Source organism: Plasmodium brasilianum, chromosome 9, assembly GCF_023973825.1.
Source record: "Plasmodium brasilianum strain Bolivian I chromosome 9, whole genome shotgun sequence".
NCBI lineage: Eukaryota > Apicomplexa > Aconoidasida > Haemosporida > Plasmodiidae > Plasmodium > Plasmodium brasilianum.
Genome location: NC_090122.1, coordinates 1,519,373 through 1,537,629, shown reverse-complemented (window position 1 = coordinate 1,537,629; position 18,257 = coordinate 1,519,373). Strand labels below are relative to the sequence as shown.

Genomic DNA, 18,257 nt, shown 5'->3' with positions numbered 1-18,257 from the left:
ATACTGTAATTTATTCTTACCTTTAATGCGTATTATAATTTGCACACACACACACACACACACATACACATTTACTTGTGTTGTATACATTTTTATTTAAATTAAAACACCTTAACTGTTCATAATTTTTTTTTTTTTTTTTTTTTTCAACCTTGTCCCGGGTATAAATATATACACATATGATGTGCATATACACATATAAAAATAAACATCCTTTCGTCTGTTCATTTTACAGCTTTATTATTTTTGTGGTTCCTCTTATTTCTTCCTTTTTCTTATGAAGTATATTTTGTGCCTTTTCCTGGTATGTTGGACACGAAAAGTACTTCATGAAAAAAAAAGGAAAAAAAATTAAAAATAGCTTTAAAAAAGTAATAACATCAAATGAGGAATGACATTACAAGCGAAATATATTTTAAGTGAAAAATAAAACATTCGCTTAACACGCACGTGCACATTTAATATCTTCTCGTGAATCTTAATGTGCCTGCTTTTTTAATAATTTTGCTCTACTATTTTTAATACCACGCTTTGAATTCATTTTTAACATTATGCTGTTCTTTTATTTTTAACATTATGATTTGTTATAATTTTTAATAATATAATGAGCTCTTATTTTTAATACGATGATTTGTTCCTGTTTTTTTTTAATTGTTTAAGTGTGCCCATTTCCCATTATTTAAATATAGAACCTTTTAAAACAGCTTTGCGCGAAAATATGAATGTAAATATACAAAACGAAAACAAACAGGTTTCATTTAACACCATGCGTGTGTATACATGCATATGTATACATGTATAAGTATATATATGTTATATCGCGCGTACGTTCAACGTTTGCGCACACAAATGCTTGTCATTCACGCACACCTAATAAGAAGCAAAAATTTACACGATTTTTTCACTCTATATGATTAAGCAAAATTTGCTCTCTGATTATTACATTTTTTAAAAGCGTATATAAAATTTATTTTGATGGATATACATAAACGCAAAGGAACATAATCGAACTTGTATTTTTTTTTCTTTTTTTTTTTTAAACACGAATAAAAAGTATATACATACATACATGCATACATACATACATACATGCATACATACATACATACATACATACATACATGCATATATATATACATACATACATATATATATATATATATTTATATATTTAAATATTTTTTTCGTACAAAAGTATATAAATTTATAGACGAAAAGTGCACTTTTTTGAAAATAGTGAAATTAAAATTTCCAAAAACGAAGGGTAATATTTATGAAGAGATATTACCAAAATATTATACCATTTTGTTATATTTTTGATACATTTCTGCTACATTTTTGTTACGTTTTTGTTAAATATCTGCTACATTTTTGCTACATTTTAATTTTCAAATGGAAGAATGATATTTGTAATAATTTAATATAATAAAGCAAACAAGTGCTACGCACAATTTTTAACCTTTTTACAAATGAGCAAAGCATAAGTAGTTATGTTATGATATGAAATAATATGCTAAGATATATTAAACTATGCTATGGTTTTTTTTTTTTTTTTTTTTTTTAAAAAAAAGAAATATATTCACAGAATGTGAAGAATGTTTTGGTCTTCCGAGATTAACTGAAATTTATGTATATTTATTTTGTGACTTCTTATTATTTGATGTTTTAAAAGTAGCACAAAATAAAGGAACAATAAAGTAAGAAAAACGGCACAATAGTGTGCTGAAATAAAGGCAAAGAAAAAAAAAAAAAATAATATAATGAAGGGAGTAACAATGATACAAGTACACACAACTAAAGAAGGTAAGAAGTCCAAGTGTGTTATCTTAGGGGTTAGGGTGTTGTCGATAATCAGTGTAGCAACATATATTGTACTATTTAGCTTGATACCAGGAAAGCTTATGTTATTTGGACAAGAGCAAAGTAAAGCATATAATATATTTGAGGAGAAAGCCAACATTTTAAAAAATAATAAAATATTTGGTAATTATTACAGAGCATATAATATTATAAATATTACTTGTGGATCCTTTTTAATTTGTTTAAACTTGATTAATATGTTATGTACATTTGGAATAAATATGTTATGTATAAAATTAATTAATTATAAGAAATATATACAACCGGTAAATTTACATTTACAACTATTATTTATATCTGTAATGTTTATGCAAAACCTTGAAAATAAAATATTTTATTGTAATATAAAAGAATATGCTTATTGGTTTAAAGATTATAATGACGATAATATTACGAATGTATTTACAACTGTAGGAAATAATTTATGTGTGATGCATAATTTTGCATATATATTCCTATCATTTTTTTTCTTTTTATCATTAATAGAATTTTTTGTTTTATATATTCGCACAGACGGAAATTTCAGAAAAAAATTTTTTTTATTCTATTTGAAGTTATTTACAGGATATATATATTTATCTCTTTTTTATATATATTTAAAAAACCGAAATTTTTTTAAGAAAATATTGTCAGAATATAATGTACTTAATTTAGAAAACCTTAGTGAAACAGTAAAGATTATTATATACGCCACACAAAAACAAAAGAATTATTATTTCCAATTATTATTAGTAAGTACAATTATATCTGCAGTTGTATTTTCTATACTGAGTTATTACGATTTGTATGCTATTTTAAAAACATACAAATTTGCCCTTTTAGTTGGTATCTTAACCAATGCATGCACCTTAGTTTTTATTGTAAGCCAAGTGATGTTCTCTAGTTATCTATATGAAGCAAGTAAATTTTTTTGTTCATATGAAGAATATTTGAAAATTAATGAGAGTGAGCAAGTCAAAGTTTCAACTACAACGATTGTACCTTCAAATAACGTAGAAACAACTTGGTTTTGTAATTTAAACATTTTCCTTTATATTTATTTAGCCAATAATTTTACTGGTCTTCTAACCTTTCTTATGGATTTGGCGCTTTCAGCGTACATGGTTTTTTCGAAGAAATATGTCCTCTAAACCGTTAAGGAGTTCTGCACGTGCATAGGATTCTGCAATCCGCATATTTACCGCTTTGTAATTTTGTCATATTACCTTTTTACTATTTTGCCATTTTAATTGTGCCATCCCAATTTTGAATTTCCAATCATCTATGTGTTACGTTTATTTGTTATCATCATTTTTTACGTCCACTTCGTACATACATTTTTCTTTTCCATTTGTTACCTTTATTCTTAACTAATATCATTTTTTATATCTGCATTTTTTTCCCGTCCATATGTTGTTCAAATTTTGTAAAAAAAAAAAAAAATTTCTATATAGTTGCACACACAAATATCTTTTTGCTACAGATATATGCCTTATATAAATTTTGTACCCTAATTAACTATTTATAGTGTTCTTCCTGATTATATTTATACAGAACAGAATTTCCATCGCCCTTTGATTTTATTTGTCAAATATAAAAATAAATTACAATTAAATATGTGCTTATGTATTATTAACAAACTATTTGATGTTTTTATTTTTATTTAATTTTTTAATACTCTGGCATTTTATGGAAAACTTATGTTTATTAAAAATATCAACTACTTTAAAAGTATTACAATATTTTAAAACTTTTAAATCCTATTGAAACTGTAGTATTCATATGGTATAATATAAAAGTATGTGGATGCATATAAAAAGAAATTGATAAAAAAAAAAAAAAAAAATGCTATTTTCAATACACCGTTCTCTTTGATATTTTTTTATATGTACCTACAGATTGCGTTAACCCAAAAAAATTGTGAACATCAAATATGGAAAATGATAAATAAATACAGGAAATTTGAAAGGTTATGGAAATAATACAATACTAAGTGTTCAAAGCTGTAATTAACAGAAAAGAGGAATGCACATAATTTAAACTCGTATTGGTATTGGTGTTGGTATTCGCATTTGTATTTGTGTTCTTATTCATATTCTTATTTGTATTCATACTCATATATTTTTTTTTTCTTTTGTTTTTTATCTGCACTTGTAAGGAGGCCGAATAAAATACAAAACATTATTAATATTACACTCATTAGGGGCATATAATAAAATGGAATTTGCATAAACACATGTGCAAACGTTTTATAAGTATTGTGTAAAACCGCATGAACAAGTAATATAAAACAACAGTTACCTGAACGTTCATATTTTTTTATTGAAAATTCAATATATATCCTTTTCACGAATATGGGACAAGGAAACGGAAAAAGTCGGCTTATTGTTCATGGAACAAATGTATAGTATTAAAAAAAAGAAAAGAAAAAATATGAAAATGCAAAATGAAAAATGCGAAATGAAAAATGCGAAATGAAAAATGCGAAATGAAAAGTGCGAAATGAAAAATGCGAAATGAAATATGCGAAATGAAAAATGCAAAATGAAATATGCGAAATGAAAAATGCAGAATGAAATATACAAAATGAAATATGCTAAATGTACAGTTCAAGATAGACAACTGAAAAGAGTAACCATAACAATAAATCAAAACACATTTTATGCTGTAAAATTAATATAAAAATGAACAAGTCCTAATTATCATTCTCAATTGTAATTCAAAATAGACATCCCATTTTTATTTTTACTAGTTTAAGAAGAAACTATTAAAAAATTCAAATTTTCTTTTATAATAAAAAATACATTTTGTAGTGGTGAAATTGCAGTGAATTCAATTGGATGAGAACATATTCATATATATATGTATATATGTACCCATAGCTTTATAATTTCATACATTTGCCTGTACATATTTGCACTTTATAAAATAAACATCTATTGAGATATATTCCAAATTTTGTGAGGCATTCTTGTATGGACATGAACCAATACTCCAATTCGTATGTGTTGTATGCGCGCTTATACATATCACCTTCTGCATGCGTACTTGCGCGTATCAGTTCACACGTGTATATCTTCGCATGTATGCCTTAACATGTACGCGTTCACATGTATGCTCTCACATTTGGCACTTTTTCGGTTGTACCATTTTTATAGGAATATTTAATAGACAGCAAAAAGGAGTTTTGTTTGCTAAACATAAGAAATTCTGTACGCATTAAGAATATATACAGCGGTCCGAATAACATAATAATAATTTACGAAAATGACGATTTCGAAATAGTTGGGTTAAACAATTGCGGTCAATTAGGTTTAGGAGATAAGGTGAATAGAAATAAATTAACAATCAATCCTATAATGTCTAAACAAAAAATACGAAAAATATCCTGTGGACATGAACATGTAATTGCCTTGTTGTATAACCACAATATTTTTGTATGGGGAAATAATCAATATGGTCAATTAGGCATAGGAAATAATACAGAAGAAATTAGTACCCCTTTACTCATTTTTTTTAATGAAAAAGTTATTGATATCGCTTGTGGAAAAAATCATTCTATTTTTTTAACCGAATATGAAGACATTAATGTTAACACTTACTCCAATGATGCAAAAGTAAAAAAGGATGGCCCAGATTATCGTAATTCAGGCATTACAAAAGAAAAAAAAAAACTACGCACAAACTGCTTACACGAATTTGATATAAACATTAACGATGATATAAGCAGCACCCTTAAATGGGAACTCATTGAAAAGGGTGTTCTAGGTTCAGGGAATGAAAATAATCCAGAGAGGGTCCGGATGGAGGTGGAAATGGAAGACGAGGAGGAGGAAGAGGAGGAAGAAGAGGAGGAAGAAGAAGAGAAGGCGGAGGACGAAGAAGAGGGAGAAGCTGAAGTAAAAGCAGAAGTAGAAGACGAGGAGGAGGAAGAGGAGGAAGAAGAAGACTTAGATGACAATGATGAAGAAGAAGCAAATGACCAAAAGAACAAAACAACATCAAATGAGGAAATAAATTCAAAGATGAAAATAAGTTCAAACGAGAAAACAAGTTCTAAGGCCAAATCAAGTCCAACGAGTAACATAAATTTTAGCATCTACGCCTGCGGGTCAGGCGCACGTGGAAAACTTGGCTTTAAAAAGGAAGAAAATGTTTATTTCCCCAAGAAGATTGAGATAAAAAAAAAGTTAAAAGTAAAGAGTATATATTCTAGTTACAACCACAATGCGTTATTAACAAAGCAGGGAAGATTATACACATGGGGATATAACAAAAGTGGGGATTTAGGCATAAATAATAAAAAATCAAGTTATAAAATAAAAAAATTAAAATTTATAAATGATATAATTATAAAAGTATCTCTAGGAAAATTATATTCAGCTTGTTTAACAAAAAATAATATTTTTTATGTTTGGGGAAATAATATCGATGGAATAAAAAATATGAACTTATCTAATTTTCGAATTAAAGAATTTTCCTGTAATGAAGATAATATTATTATATTGACTGAGGATAATAATTTATTTTTACTTGATTCTTCCAAAAGAGTTCAATATATGAATAAGTTAATACTGACAAAGTTATTATCTGGTCTTAAATCAAATGTTAACTACATTCAATATAATTTTATAGGAAATGGTTTTAACTATATATATGCTTATATTAGTATTAATAAAGAAATTAAGACAAAAAATGATTTTAAAAAAATTAACCATAATGAGAAATGTAATTTAGCGCAAATAAATAATGCCACTATTGACAAGGCAAAAAAGGAAACAATAATATTTTTAGATAAAAATGAATTAACACATTTAACTGTAATGCAGGAAAAAAAAAATTGTGTTGAAACTAGCAAATGTGCACCTCTTTATAATAATAATTATAACAATAATCCAAACATTTTAAATAATATAGGCACAGATGTAATTATCGATGAATGGGATGAACAAGATGAAGGGATCACCTCACTAGGGGTATTATGTAATAAAACGCAGGAGGGTAATGAAAATGGAGATGTAGGAGATGACTTATGCTTAACAAATGAGGAGAAAAGAGAAGGAGAAAAAAGAATGGAACAACGAAAGGAAAAAATAGAAAATGAGGAAGATGAAGAAGTAAGGAAGGACAAACGATATGATGTAATGGAAAATACATTTATTGGCTGTGAATTGAGGGGGAATGCATTTATTGTAAGCGAGACGGGAAATTCATTTACTAACAATGAGTTCCGGAATGATGGACACGGTTTCGAATTTGATAAAATACAATTAAAACATGAAAGACACGCCAACTTACCTTCTCTTAAAGTAGATAATGGCAGAAATGTTTTGAGATCAATTGATAAATTTGGAAAGAATATAAATAAATTAAAAAAACACAGTTCATATACTAATGATTCTAAAAAAGGTATGGAAAGTAACACCACATCTGATAATTCCATATATGCCGAAAAAAAAGGGGATGATAAGAAGAAAAGCAATAAATATAAATTTCATAACCTTGGGAATACCCCAATAGAACTTATTACTCAAAATAATAAAAAAGATCTGAACAATGTAAATAATATAGAATATATTATAAATAATATAAATTATATCAACTTAGATATGATAAATGTAGAAGATGTCTCTATAGATTACGAATTTTTGCAAAAACAAATTAACCATTCTACAAATAATAATACTAATTATATAGATTATTTAAATATTGATAGTGAACTAATATCCAAATGTGATGTTTTAGGTATTATGGGAAAAAATTTTCATCATTCTATTTCAGAAAATAAATACATTAATTTAAATATTATTCTGTTAAATGAGCTAAAAAAGCAAAAAAAAATAAACATAGTTTATGGACATTTATTAGGTAAGCTCTTAAACGAATTAAATCTCTTAAGGAATGAAAACAAAAATACCTCCTCTAGGAAAAACTTGTAATTAAAAACGTATTTAGCAATGCGAATGAAAAATGGAAACAACAAAAAAAAAAAAAAAAAAAATTGGCATATATTAGGATAAATTAGTACAAATTGGTATAAATTTCCCTCTTGCTGGAGTACCTAGTGTAACATACTTTAAATTTTGTACATGTATTTAAAAGGTGATAATAATAAATTAATAACGACGATATTTATTGGCTTAACGTTTCTTTAAATATAAGTTGAAATTTTAATAAAAATAAGAAACTTCAAATATAAGAATGTATTCATAAATAAATAAATATATACATATATACATATATATATATATATATAAGCACATTCATATAAATGTTCATTAACCCCACATACTGTACCAATTTTCGATGAAATAGAACCTCATTTTTATTGAAAAAAAATAGGGAATTATCCGAATTGAATTTTATGAATTTTCGTAATTTATCTTAATAATTAAAATGATAAAATATTTACTTTAATATTCTTGAATTTTTTTTTTATTGTTATTACCATACGGCAAGAATGTATTTACCATATATTAATGTTTCAATTTTGAAAGATAACACGCTAGTTCAAATGTACAATTATACATTTAAATATGTATATAAGATATAATTTTTTTTAAACCAAATAAAAGCTTGGTAAAAAAAAGAAAACAAGTTTTCCTTTTTTTTCATAATTTTTATTAGTTGGAGTGACTTATTTTATAATAATATTTTTATTATAAATTATTAACTGTTCATAATTTTTTTTTTTTTTTTTTCTCTTTATTTCCAGAAGTTATGTAAAACGAATTATGCTTCTTTGATATGTCCTAGTTATTCTTCACAACCTTATGTTGGCATTATTTCCATTTATAAGTATATATACGTATGCAGGCAGCACAATAACATCGGCATGTTTATTATATATATATTTTTTTTAATGCAATGAATTATAAAAAAATGGATACATATTATTATGTATTTTACATAGATACAAATTTTATCTGAAGAGTTATACCTTTTAAATTGTTAAATTTTGCATGGCATTGTACTACTAATTGCCGTTTAGTTATATATATTATGTATATATATGTATATATATACATATAATATATATATGTATATATATTTTTTTTTGTTGTTCATATTTTAAAAATTGAAAAATAAAAGGAGAAAAAAATATGCACGTATATAGTATAATATATATATAAAAAACTGTTATGCTTTAAATAATAATCTATGTATAAATACATATATATATGTATGTAAGTTTGTATGTAAGTATGTATGTATGTAAGTATGTATGTATGTATATGAACTTACAAAAAATGCATGTACGTATAATTGTATTTTTAGATTACTAGCAAATCGACATTTAATCAACCCCATTAAAATCCGAAGTTCTATTTTTTTTCATTTTTGCCGAATATTATATAAACATCTTAAACTTGAAATGAAAAAAGGATGTTTGAAAACTGTTACATATTTAATAAAAAATTACTTCAACTTTTTGTAATCCCATTCATTAATTTTTAAAAACTATTAAATGTTTCTCGTAATAATTAAAAATATATTATTAAAAAAAAAAAAAAAAAAAGCATTATTTTTAAAACACGTATTTATTTTATTTTATTCTATTTTACTTCATCGTATTTTATTTTATTATGTTTTAATTTATTTTGTTTATTTTTTTATTTGTTTAGTTTTTTATTTGTTTAGTTTTTTATTTGTTTATTTTTTTATGATTTTTTTTTTTTTTCCTTTTTTTTTGTCGTTTTATTATCATCATCATTGTAATTTCTTTTCTTTTTTATCCCTTGCATGAATGTGTGTGAAGCAGTGATAACTTTATTTCTATGATTTTTGTTATATTTTTGTACTGCATATCGATACTTATGGCATGCAATATTTCTAGTACAAAAAAAAAAAAAAAAAATGGTGTAAAATTTAATGTGTACTTATATGTGGTATGAAAAGTTAAAACATCTTTTACTACTGTTGCTCTATGTTTTGGATTACGTATGCATGCATATGTTTATGTATGTACGTGTGTTTGCTTGCATATATATATATATATATAAATATAAATATAAATATGTACGTGTATAATTTTACGTTTTATTGATTTGTGCATATTCGTGTTTATTTGCTTCAACTTTGTGGTAATTTTCCTTTAACTTTTATGTCATTTTTTTTCATTTTTATTTAATTTTTTGTTTTTTAAAAATATATTTTCGCCCCAATAACTATCTTATAATGTGGTAGTATTTAGATAGAACTTTTATTTTAAAGAATAATATTAAAAAAAAAAAAAAAATTTCTTTTGTGTGTATTTTAATATAAAATTAGATATTAGAAGGGGAAAAAAAATAAACGTACATATATATATATATATATATATATATATGTACACATACTGAATAATGGTAGTAAAGGAAAAATAAAGATGAATATAAATATGAAAAAGCATATCAAAATGAAGGAGATGAGGATGAAAATCTTAAGTAGCATTTCAAATTTAGTTCAAAAAAAACTGTGGAAGAAATTTTTTTTAATATTTTTAGTTGTTACCGTATTAGCAGTATTATTTGATAGTAATTCTGTCTCATGTAATGAATTAGTATCATCAGGATATAATGAACATTTCGATTACCTTGGATCTACCAGCACAGGTAACGAACATGTTGATGATAATGATATCAGGGAGAACTATTTTTCTTCATTTAGTTATCAGTTGAAATATGAAAATTTGGAGGAATATCAAAATGATTTTTTTTTACATAATAATGAGAAAATTAGTATGATGCAATTTGCATCGAATACCCCAATAGAAGATAGATGTTTTGTATATAAATTAGATATAACTGATAATAATTTCAAACCATATGTTAATCCTAAAGATATAACAGATACAGATGATATGGAGTTTGTTAAGAATTTTGAAAAAAACATAATAGAAAATTATTTGGTCCCACCTGCACACGTAATTGATGATATATTTAGAAATGCAACTAACGGTGGTACATATTATTATGGAATAAACAGTGGAGTATATGGCTTACCTTATGGAACAGAAGATGATCTAATATTTGGCTCACCATACGAAAAAGTAAGGAACACAGAAAATTATGCTACAAATAGCAAACTATTTGACTCATCGTACGAAACATCAAATAACACATCAGTTAACAAATCAAATAGCACAACAAATAGCACAACAAATAGCACAACAAATAGCACAGCAAACAACACAGCAAATAACATAGTAGATATGGCACTGTTTGACCCATTATACGGAACAGCAAATAATACAACAAATAACAAAACAAGTAACATAGCAGATATCGCACAACTGGACCCATTATACGGAACATCAAATAACACAGCTTATGGCTCATCATACGGAACTGCAAGTGGAACAGCAAGTGGAAAAGCAGGAGGAAAAGCAAGCGGGAAAACAAACGGAACATTAAATGGCGCATTAGATAGTAGAGTAGTTCAAGCAGTTGCTCAAGCAGTTGTACAAGCATCAGATTATTTAAAAGGAATGAAAGAGAAAACTGTAGATAAAGAAATAAATAAGCATTATGACCAAGGGAAAGAAGAAGGCAAATATAGTAAAGGTGTAGATGAGTCTATGAAAGAATCAGATCAAACTAAGAACTCATGGGTAACGCAAACTAACGAAGGTACAGTATCAGGAGAAGCAATTGCAGGAACGTCAGGAACGCTCACTAGCGAAAATAAAGAAGGAGAAGAAGCTACAACCACATGGGAAACGAAAACCAGCGAAAATAATGGAGAACCTACAAACACATGGGAAACGAAGATTAGCGAAAATACACAAGTAGGAGAAGCAGTTACAGATATGTTAGAAACTAAGGAGAGTGAAAATAAACAAGAGGGAGAAAAAATAGAGGGCATGTCAGAAACTGAGGCTAGTGAAAATGTAGAATGGGGAGACAAAATAGTGGATAGATCAGAAACGCAAACTAGTGAAAATATAAAAGGGGGAGAAGCAGCTACAGATACATGGGGCACGTCAACTAACGAAAGTACACAAGGAGGAGAAGTAGCTACAGATACATGGGATACGTCGACTAACGAAAGTACGAAAGGAGGAGAAGCAGCTACAGATACATGGGATACGTCAACTAACGAAAGTACGAAAGGAGGAGAAGCAGCTACAGATACATGGGATACGTCAACTAACGAAAGTACGCAAGGAGGAGAAGTAGCTACAGATGCATGGAGCACGTCAACTAACGAAAGTACAGAAGGGGGAGAAAAAATAGAGGGCACGTTAGAATCGCAGGCGAATGAAAATGCAGGAGAAGGAGAAGTAGCTACAGATACATGGGATACGTCAACTAACGAAAGTACAGAAGGGGGAGAAAAAATAGAGGGCACGTTAGAATCGCAGGCAAATGAAAATGCAGGAGAAGGAGAAGTAGCTACAAATATAGGGGATACGTCAACTAACGAAAGTACGCAAGGAGGAGAAACAGCTACAGATACATGGGGCACGTCGACTAACGAAAGTACAGAAGGGGGAGAAAAAATAGAGGGCACGTTAGAAACGCAGGAGAATGAAAATGCAGGAGAAGGAGAAGTAGCTACAAATATAGGGGAAATGCAGGTAAATGAAAATGTAGGAGAAGGAGAAGCAGCTACAGATACGTGGGAAACGCGGGGAAACGAAGGTACAGGAGGAGAAGGTAATGTAAGCATGTTACAATTGGATATGGACAAAGATACCAAAAACGGAAGTAGTAATGCAAGTACGTCGGGAACGTTTCAGGAGGAATATATGAAGAAAGAAAAGGATCATTCTAGCATCCATTTAGAAAAAGAATCAATATTTAATGACAAGAACAATTTTGGAAATGGTGGTTTCATATTTGCTGGAGTGATGGATGGTCATGGTGGACATATAATTTCAGATACTGCGAAAAGATGGTTAGGTTTTTACATAAAAAAACAATTATTACAAAAATTAAGAAAAAGTAATAATAATGTTTTATCACCTAGTGATATTGTTTTAAGTTTAGAAGAAGCTCATGTTCTTTTAGATAAAGACATTTTAAAGAGTGCAGAAGATTTTTTTTTTGATAGTAATGTAAGATTTACAAGAACTGGTTCATGTTCTTTAACAGTATTAATAGACAAAGAAAATTATTATGTAAGTAATATAGGGGACTCAAAAGGTTTATTAATTACAAAGGATAAAGTGGTAAAATTAAATAATATTCATAATGCTAGTGAATTAAGTGAAAGAATAAGATTAACATTAGAACATCCAAATGAAGATGATGTTATAATGTGTAAGAAGCATAGGAAGATTGGGAATACAAAAGTTAGTCAGGTTATAAATTTAACAAAAGATCATTTAGATTTTTTACATAATGATGTTGGTCGCTGTTATGTTAAAGGTCGATTACAATGTACAAGAAGTTTTGGCGATTTTTATTTAAAACATAAAATATTTGCTTTTGATTTTAAAAAGAATAGATTTGTTGTTAATGAACCACATTCTTTTTCATATATTACTGCTTTTCCAGAAGTTATAAAAATTAAGAGAAATCCTGATGATGAATATATTGTTCTTATGTCAGATGGAGTTTCTGACTTTTTAAGTGATTATGAATTATATGATACTATTAAGCAAAATGAATTTTCAGTTGAAAAAGCTTCCAAGGAAATTATTAGAAGAGTTCTGAAAAAATGTGCAGTACATGCGGGTTTAAGTATAAAAAACATCGTTAATATGCCCCGTGATCGTAGGAGAAAATTTTTCGATGATATGTCCGTTGTTATCCTTAAATTGAAGTGAACCCAAGTGAGGGGGAGAGGAGAGGAAAAAATACCAAAGGAAAGGAAGGGAAAGAAAAGGAAAATATAGGGGAAAAAAAAAAAAAAAAAAAAAAAGTGAACTTTGAAATATGGCACAATCAACGTGGGAATGAAGACGCACCAAGGGGAATTTTTAAATTTTGAAAACTTTGTAAGTAAAAATTGTTATTTGAAAAATAGCAATATTTTACTGTGTCATTTGTTTTATAACTAACCTTTTGCATATTCCTTTTTTTTTTAAAATATATTATAGTCATTAATGACTCCTATATGTGTATATATGCATATTAATGTGCAATATGTATATGTTTTTTCTTTAACGATTTGCCTGCGTTACGCATATATATATATATATATATATATATTATATATATTATATATATATGTGTGTAATGAAGAAATAAATGTTTTGTTACAATTTTACGCATTCCTATGTGATTTTTTAATAAATTAAAAATTATTTTATTTTGTTATATTTATGCTAAATATTATTTTATTTTTTATTCTTTATTTTTATTCTTTATTTTTATTCTTTATTTTTATTCTTTATTTTTACTCTTTATTTTTATTCTTTATTTTTATTCTCTATTTTTATTCTTTAATTTTGTGCTTTATTTTTATTCTTTAATTTTGTGCCTTATTTTTATTCTTTATTTTTGCGCTTTAATTTTAAGCTATATGTTTATGCATTATTTTTAGGCTATGTTTTTATGCTTTATTTTTTTTTTGTTATTTGTTATTTTTTATTATTATTATTTTTTTTTTTTTTTTTTTGAATACCTTTGTTCATACGAATATAAACCTACGAGAAGCATACACAAACAATATAAAAAATATAAAATTTTGGAAAATTTTTATTCGTAGATATTTCCGTATTGTGTAAAAAGTTCTATTAAAATGTTCTGTTAAAACGTTCTATTAAAACGTTCGTTATATAGAGCGCGTTGCTTATAATTAATTGCTCAAATAATTGATAAGCTCTACATCATACATTAGAGTGCAATAAAAGCACTAAATATTTTTCATAATTTGAAGCGGTATTTTTTAGACATATTTGGTTGATTGTACACATCATAAGAGTGAAAAGGGGAAAAAACATTCCCCACATGTATATATATATATATATATATATCATTAACTGGAAACAAATAAAAAGCGCGTACTATGAAAGCTGAGTATATTCTCCCACTCTTTGTTAATAGCTAGCTGGCACATATATGTTCATATGTATATATGTATATGAATATATTTACATATACATATGTATACATATGAATACGTATACATATGAATACGTATACATATGAATACGTATACATATGAATACGTATACATATAAATGCATATACATACAGATAGGCAGACAATCACTAAGGAGGGCTTCTAAAAGTTTTAAACGCCATATTTCTCCCGAGTACCAAATGTACGTAATTTATTCCCATTTCAGTATAATTTTTGTTTTATTCTGCACGACTTGATAAAACAGTTCGTAAATAAAATTATCCTAATGAGATAAGTTTTTACACACTATATATATATATATATATATATATATTAATAGGCCCTTTTTTCATTTAATTATTTTTGAACGAGGCTATAACCTCTTTATTAGAATAACTTTTTAACGTGCATTTTTCTTTTCTTTTTTTTTTCTTTATTACTAAGGAATAGATTTATAAACGATCCAACATTAGCTAAGAACATTTACCTGAGCATTATTCAGCGTTTATATAGTGTACAGTTTTGTGGAATTTAGCAGGATAAAAACGGAAGAAATCCAATTATTTTCTTTTTTTTCATATGATTGTAAGTAATTTTTTATTCTTATGAGGCACACATTTTCTATAATCTATTGTCTACTTTTTTAACATAACATTGTACATAGGGTTTATACAAAAAAAAAAAAAAAAATATGAACAAGGAATAAACTTCACATTAATGAACAGAGCTCTGGGGGATAATTCCAAGTACGTGGAAATATCCATACATATATGCATAAGTGCATACATACATACATAAACACATAAACATACACATATACATATATACTTATGTATATACGTACAACCAGCATGGCGGAAAGACTTCTTGCACTTTATCAAGTACCTATTCGTCTGTTTCCCTCTCCTGATTTAACACATTTACATACTATTTTTTGTAAAAATGCTAAAATGAATGTTAAAGGAATTTACTTAGCTGGGATAATGGGATTATAGGTAACAAAAAAAAAAAAAAAAAAAAAAAATCAACAGAACAGAACAGAACAGAACAACAAAAAAGGAAAAATGTAAAAAAATTAAAAAAAGAAGAGAAGAAAAAAGCAAAAAACAAAAAAATATTTATTCATAAATTTTTCTTCTCAGCTTGAGCTAGTACTTTCTTCGTATTGTTCCAGTAATAAAAGATCTAAAAAAATCGAAGAAAAAAATGAGGAGATTACATTGGAAGGGAAAATGTGGGAAAAAACGGATTAGAGGCCATAAGGACAAAAAATATAAAAATGAGGAAAAGAACGAAAAGAACGAAAAGAACGAAAAAAAATATATCGATAAGGTCCAATTTTTCGCTCGATGATTTTACTTGCAGCAAAATGATAATATTTAAAAAAGAAACAAAACCACAGTTGACCTTAGAAAATAAAATAATGAAGATAACGAATATAATAATAGTAGTAAAAATGAACTGCCCTCCATTGTTAGTGCAGTCTACTAAAAAATGAAGAGCATAAATATATAAGCAATATATCACCAAAATACGTAATTTTCAAAGTCTATTTTGATTTATTAAAAAGTATGCACAATATTTTTCGACTTTTTTCATTTCTATTATGCTATACGTGGGTATTAACATACACATATATATATGTATGTACGTAAGCACGTATGTACGTATGTGCACATAATATCTGTTCTTTTATTTGTCTAATTTCGTCTTATGGTTGCATACTATATAAATTATATTATCTATGTTAAAAAGGATAGTAAATATTTTCGCAAGATTTCCACAAAAGACTAAAACACAAGATGTAAATGATAAGTTCCTTGTATTTTTATTTTTGTGATTTAGGTAAATTTGGGGTATTTTTGAAAGGCACCCTGAAAAAAATGAAAATGTGCATTTACGGTTATTTCGAAAAAGCAGAGATTGTTGGGAAGCGTATGCAAAAAGGATATTCATCGTTCATTCGTTTGTCCACTCGTTCATATCTTTTAATCGTTTCTCTCTTATTTTCCCTTTTTAGCGAATAACTTAATGGAGCAGAGGTAATTCCAAGAAGAGGGACCAATACGTCAGGCAAGGCGAAAAGCAAGTACAAATTAAAAAGCACATAAAATGAAATTTTGAATGCTTTCTTATATTTTGAATATTTATTGTTGTACTTCCACATAAAGTAGACTATTAAAAGATTCTGCACGTCTACAGAAAAGGGCATAAGTGAAAAAAAAAAAAAAAAAAAAAAAAAATTGCACAGAAATTAAAGCCTAAATTGTCTTTCTTTCGTTTCGCCCTAGTTTTCACTCTCTCGGCGAACCTACATAAGGCAAACATACATACAAAAATGCATATGCATATGCGTCCATACGTACATATATACATAAAAGCATACACACACACATACATATAAGTATATGTAATTTTTTAACTTATCAAAATAATGTCAAGGTACAATTTATAGTTTATTTTTTTTTTTATGGAAAAGGCTATTAAAGAAGTGGATACTATTATCTGGAAATAAAATGAAAGGCAATTAATTATTATTATATTATTCTAAAATTTGTAGTACTATTTTATTATATGCATAAGTAACTGTTTCGTGTGTCTCTTCTCATAAACAATTATTCATCTTTCCTTTTGCAGTAACTCCCTAATTGTTTGCACAAACAAAATACTGTTCGCATAAACACACATAAATAAACTTATGTAGTTATTAAAAAAAATAGTACCTCTAAATAGAATGATATAATTGAAAGACCAGCTGCGTTTTTGTTTGAAATAATTTTTTTTAATTGAGGAAGTTTGACGAAACACGAACCAACAATGAGAGAGCATATTAATAAGTTATTTAACGCCTTAAATCGTTCAGAAATATGGGAAAATAAAATAAAAAGAAAGATGTAAATAATGAGGAAGAAACGAGAAATAATGAGAAATAATTGGGAAGAAATGCAAAATTATGGGAAAAAATGGAAAAACATTGAAAAAATGGGAAAATAAATATATATCCATCTGACTACGTGTATATTACTACACACATGTATATTCCTCGTATCCTACATGCTGTGTAGTTTCTGCTTTATTTTTTCTTTTTGCACTAACAGATAATACATTTTGTCTATCGTAGAATTCTTCTGAAAAAACGTTAAAATTTGTTCTTTGCATTTTAATATTGTGTCCTTGGGCTTATTTAATGTGCGAAAGAAATGTAAATAGTGAGGGGTGGTCGGGGGAAATTAAACAAAAGAATAAACATATAATTCATTAAATAAAGAAACAAATATAAATTATTCTATATATATATATAAATATTATTATAAGGGCACATATATTAATGTATATACATATACGATATTTATATATGCTTATATATATCTATATCTATCTATATATATATATACACACATAAATTTATATCTGTTATATAC

General features: G+C 26.8%; 4 protein-coding genes across 4 annotated transcripts; 3 read left to right on the top strand and 1 right to left on the bottom strand.

The window, feature by feature from the left end:
- Positions 1-1,760: 1,760 nt before the first annotated feature.
- Positions 1,761-2,990, top strand: MKS88_002952 (uncharacterized protein; the record flags this gene model as incomplete). The annotated part of the gene is made up of 2 exons (XM_067216005.1): positions 1,761-2,270; positions 2,481-2,990. 2 exons carry the CDS (start codon positions 1,761-1,763, stop codon positions 2,988-2,990), a joined length of 1,020 nt encoding a protein of 339 aa, XP_067073527.1.
- A 1,435-nt stretch (positions 2,991-4,425) lies between these two features.
- On the top strand, positions 4,426-7,778 carry MKS88_002951 (regulator of chromosome condensation; the record flags this gene model as incomplete). Its single annotated transcript, XM_067216004.1, has 2 exons — positions 4,426-4,506; positions 4,998-7,778. 2 exons carry the CDS (start codon positions 4,426-4,428, stop codon positions 7,776-7,778), a joined length of 2,862 nt encoding a protein of 953 aa, XP_067073526.1.
- A 2,429-nt stretch (positions 7,779-10,207) lies between these two features.
- On the top strand, positions 10,208-13,594 carry MKS88_002950 (uncharacterized protein; the record flags this gene model as incomplete). The annotated part of the gene is made up of 1 exon (XM_067216003.1): positions 10,208-13,594. The coding sequence occupies one exon, from the start codon at positions 10,208-10,210 to the stop codon at positions 13,592-13,594; it is 3,387 nt and encodes a 1,128-aa protein (XP_067073525.1).
- Positions 13,595-15,957: 2,363 nt separating this feature from the next.
- MKS88_002949 (PQ-loop repeat-containing protein) lies at positions 15,958-17,994 on the bottom strand (the record flags this gene model as incomplete). The annotated part of the gene is made up of 6 exons (XM_067216002.1): positions 15,958-16,020; positions 16,195-16,242; positions 16,995-17,031; positions 17,282-17,340; positions 17,559-17,684; positions 17,890-17,994. 6 exons carry the CDS (start codon positions 17,992-17,994, stop codon positions 15,958-15,960), a joined length of 438 nt encoding a protein of 145 aa, XP_067073524.1.
- Positions 17,995-18,257: the final 263 nt, after the last annotated feature.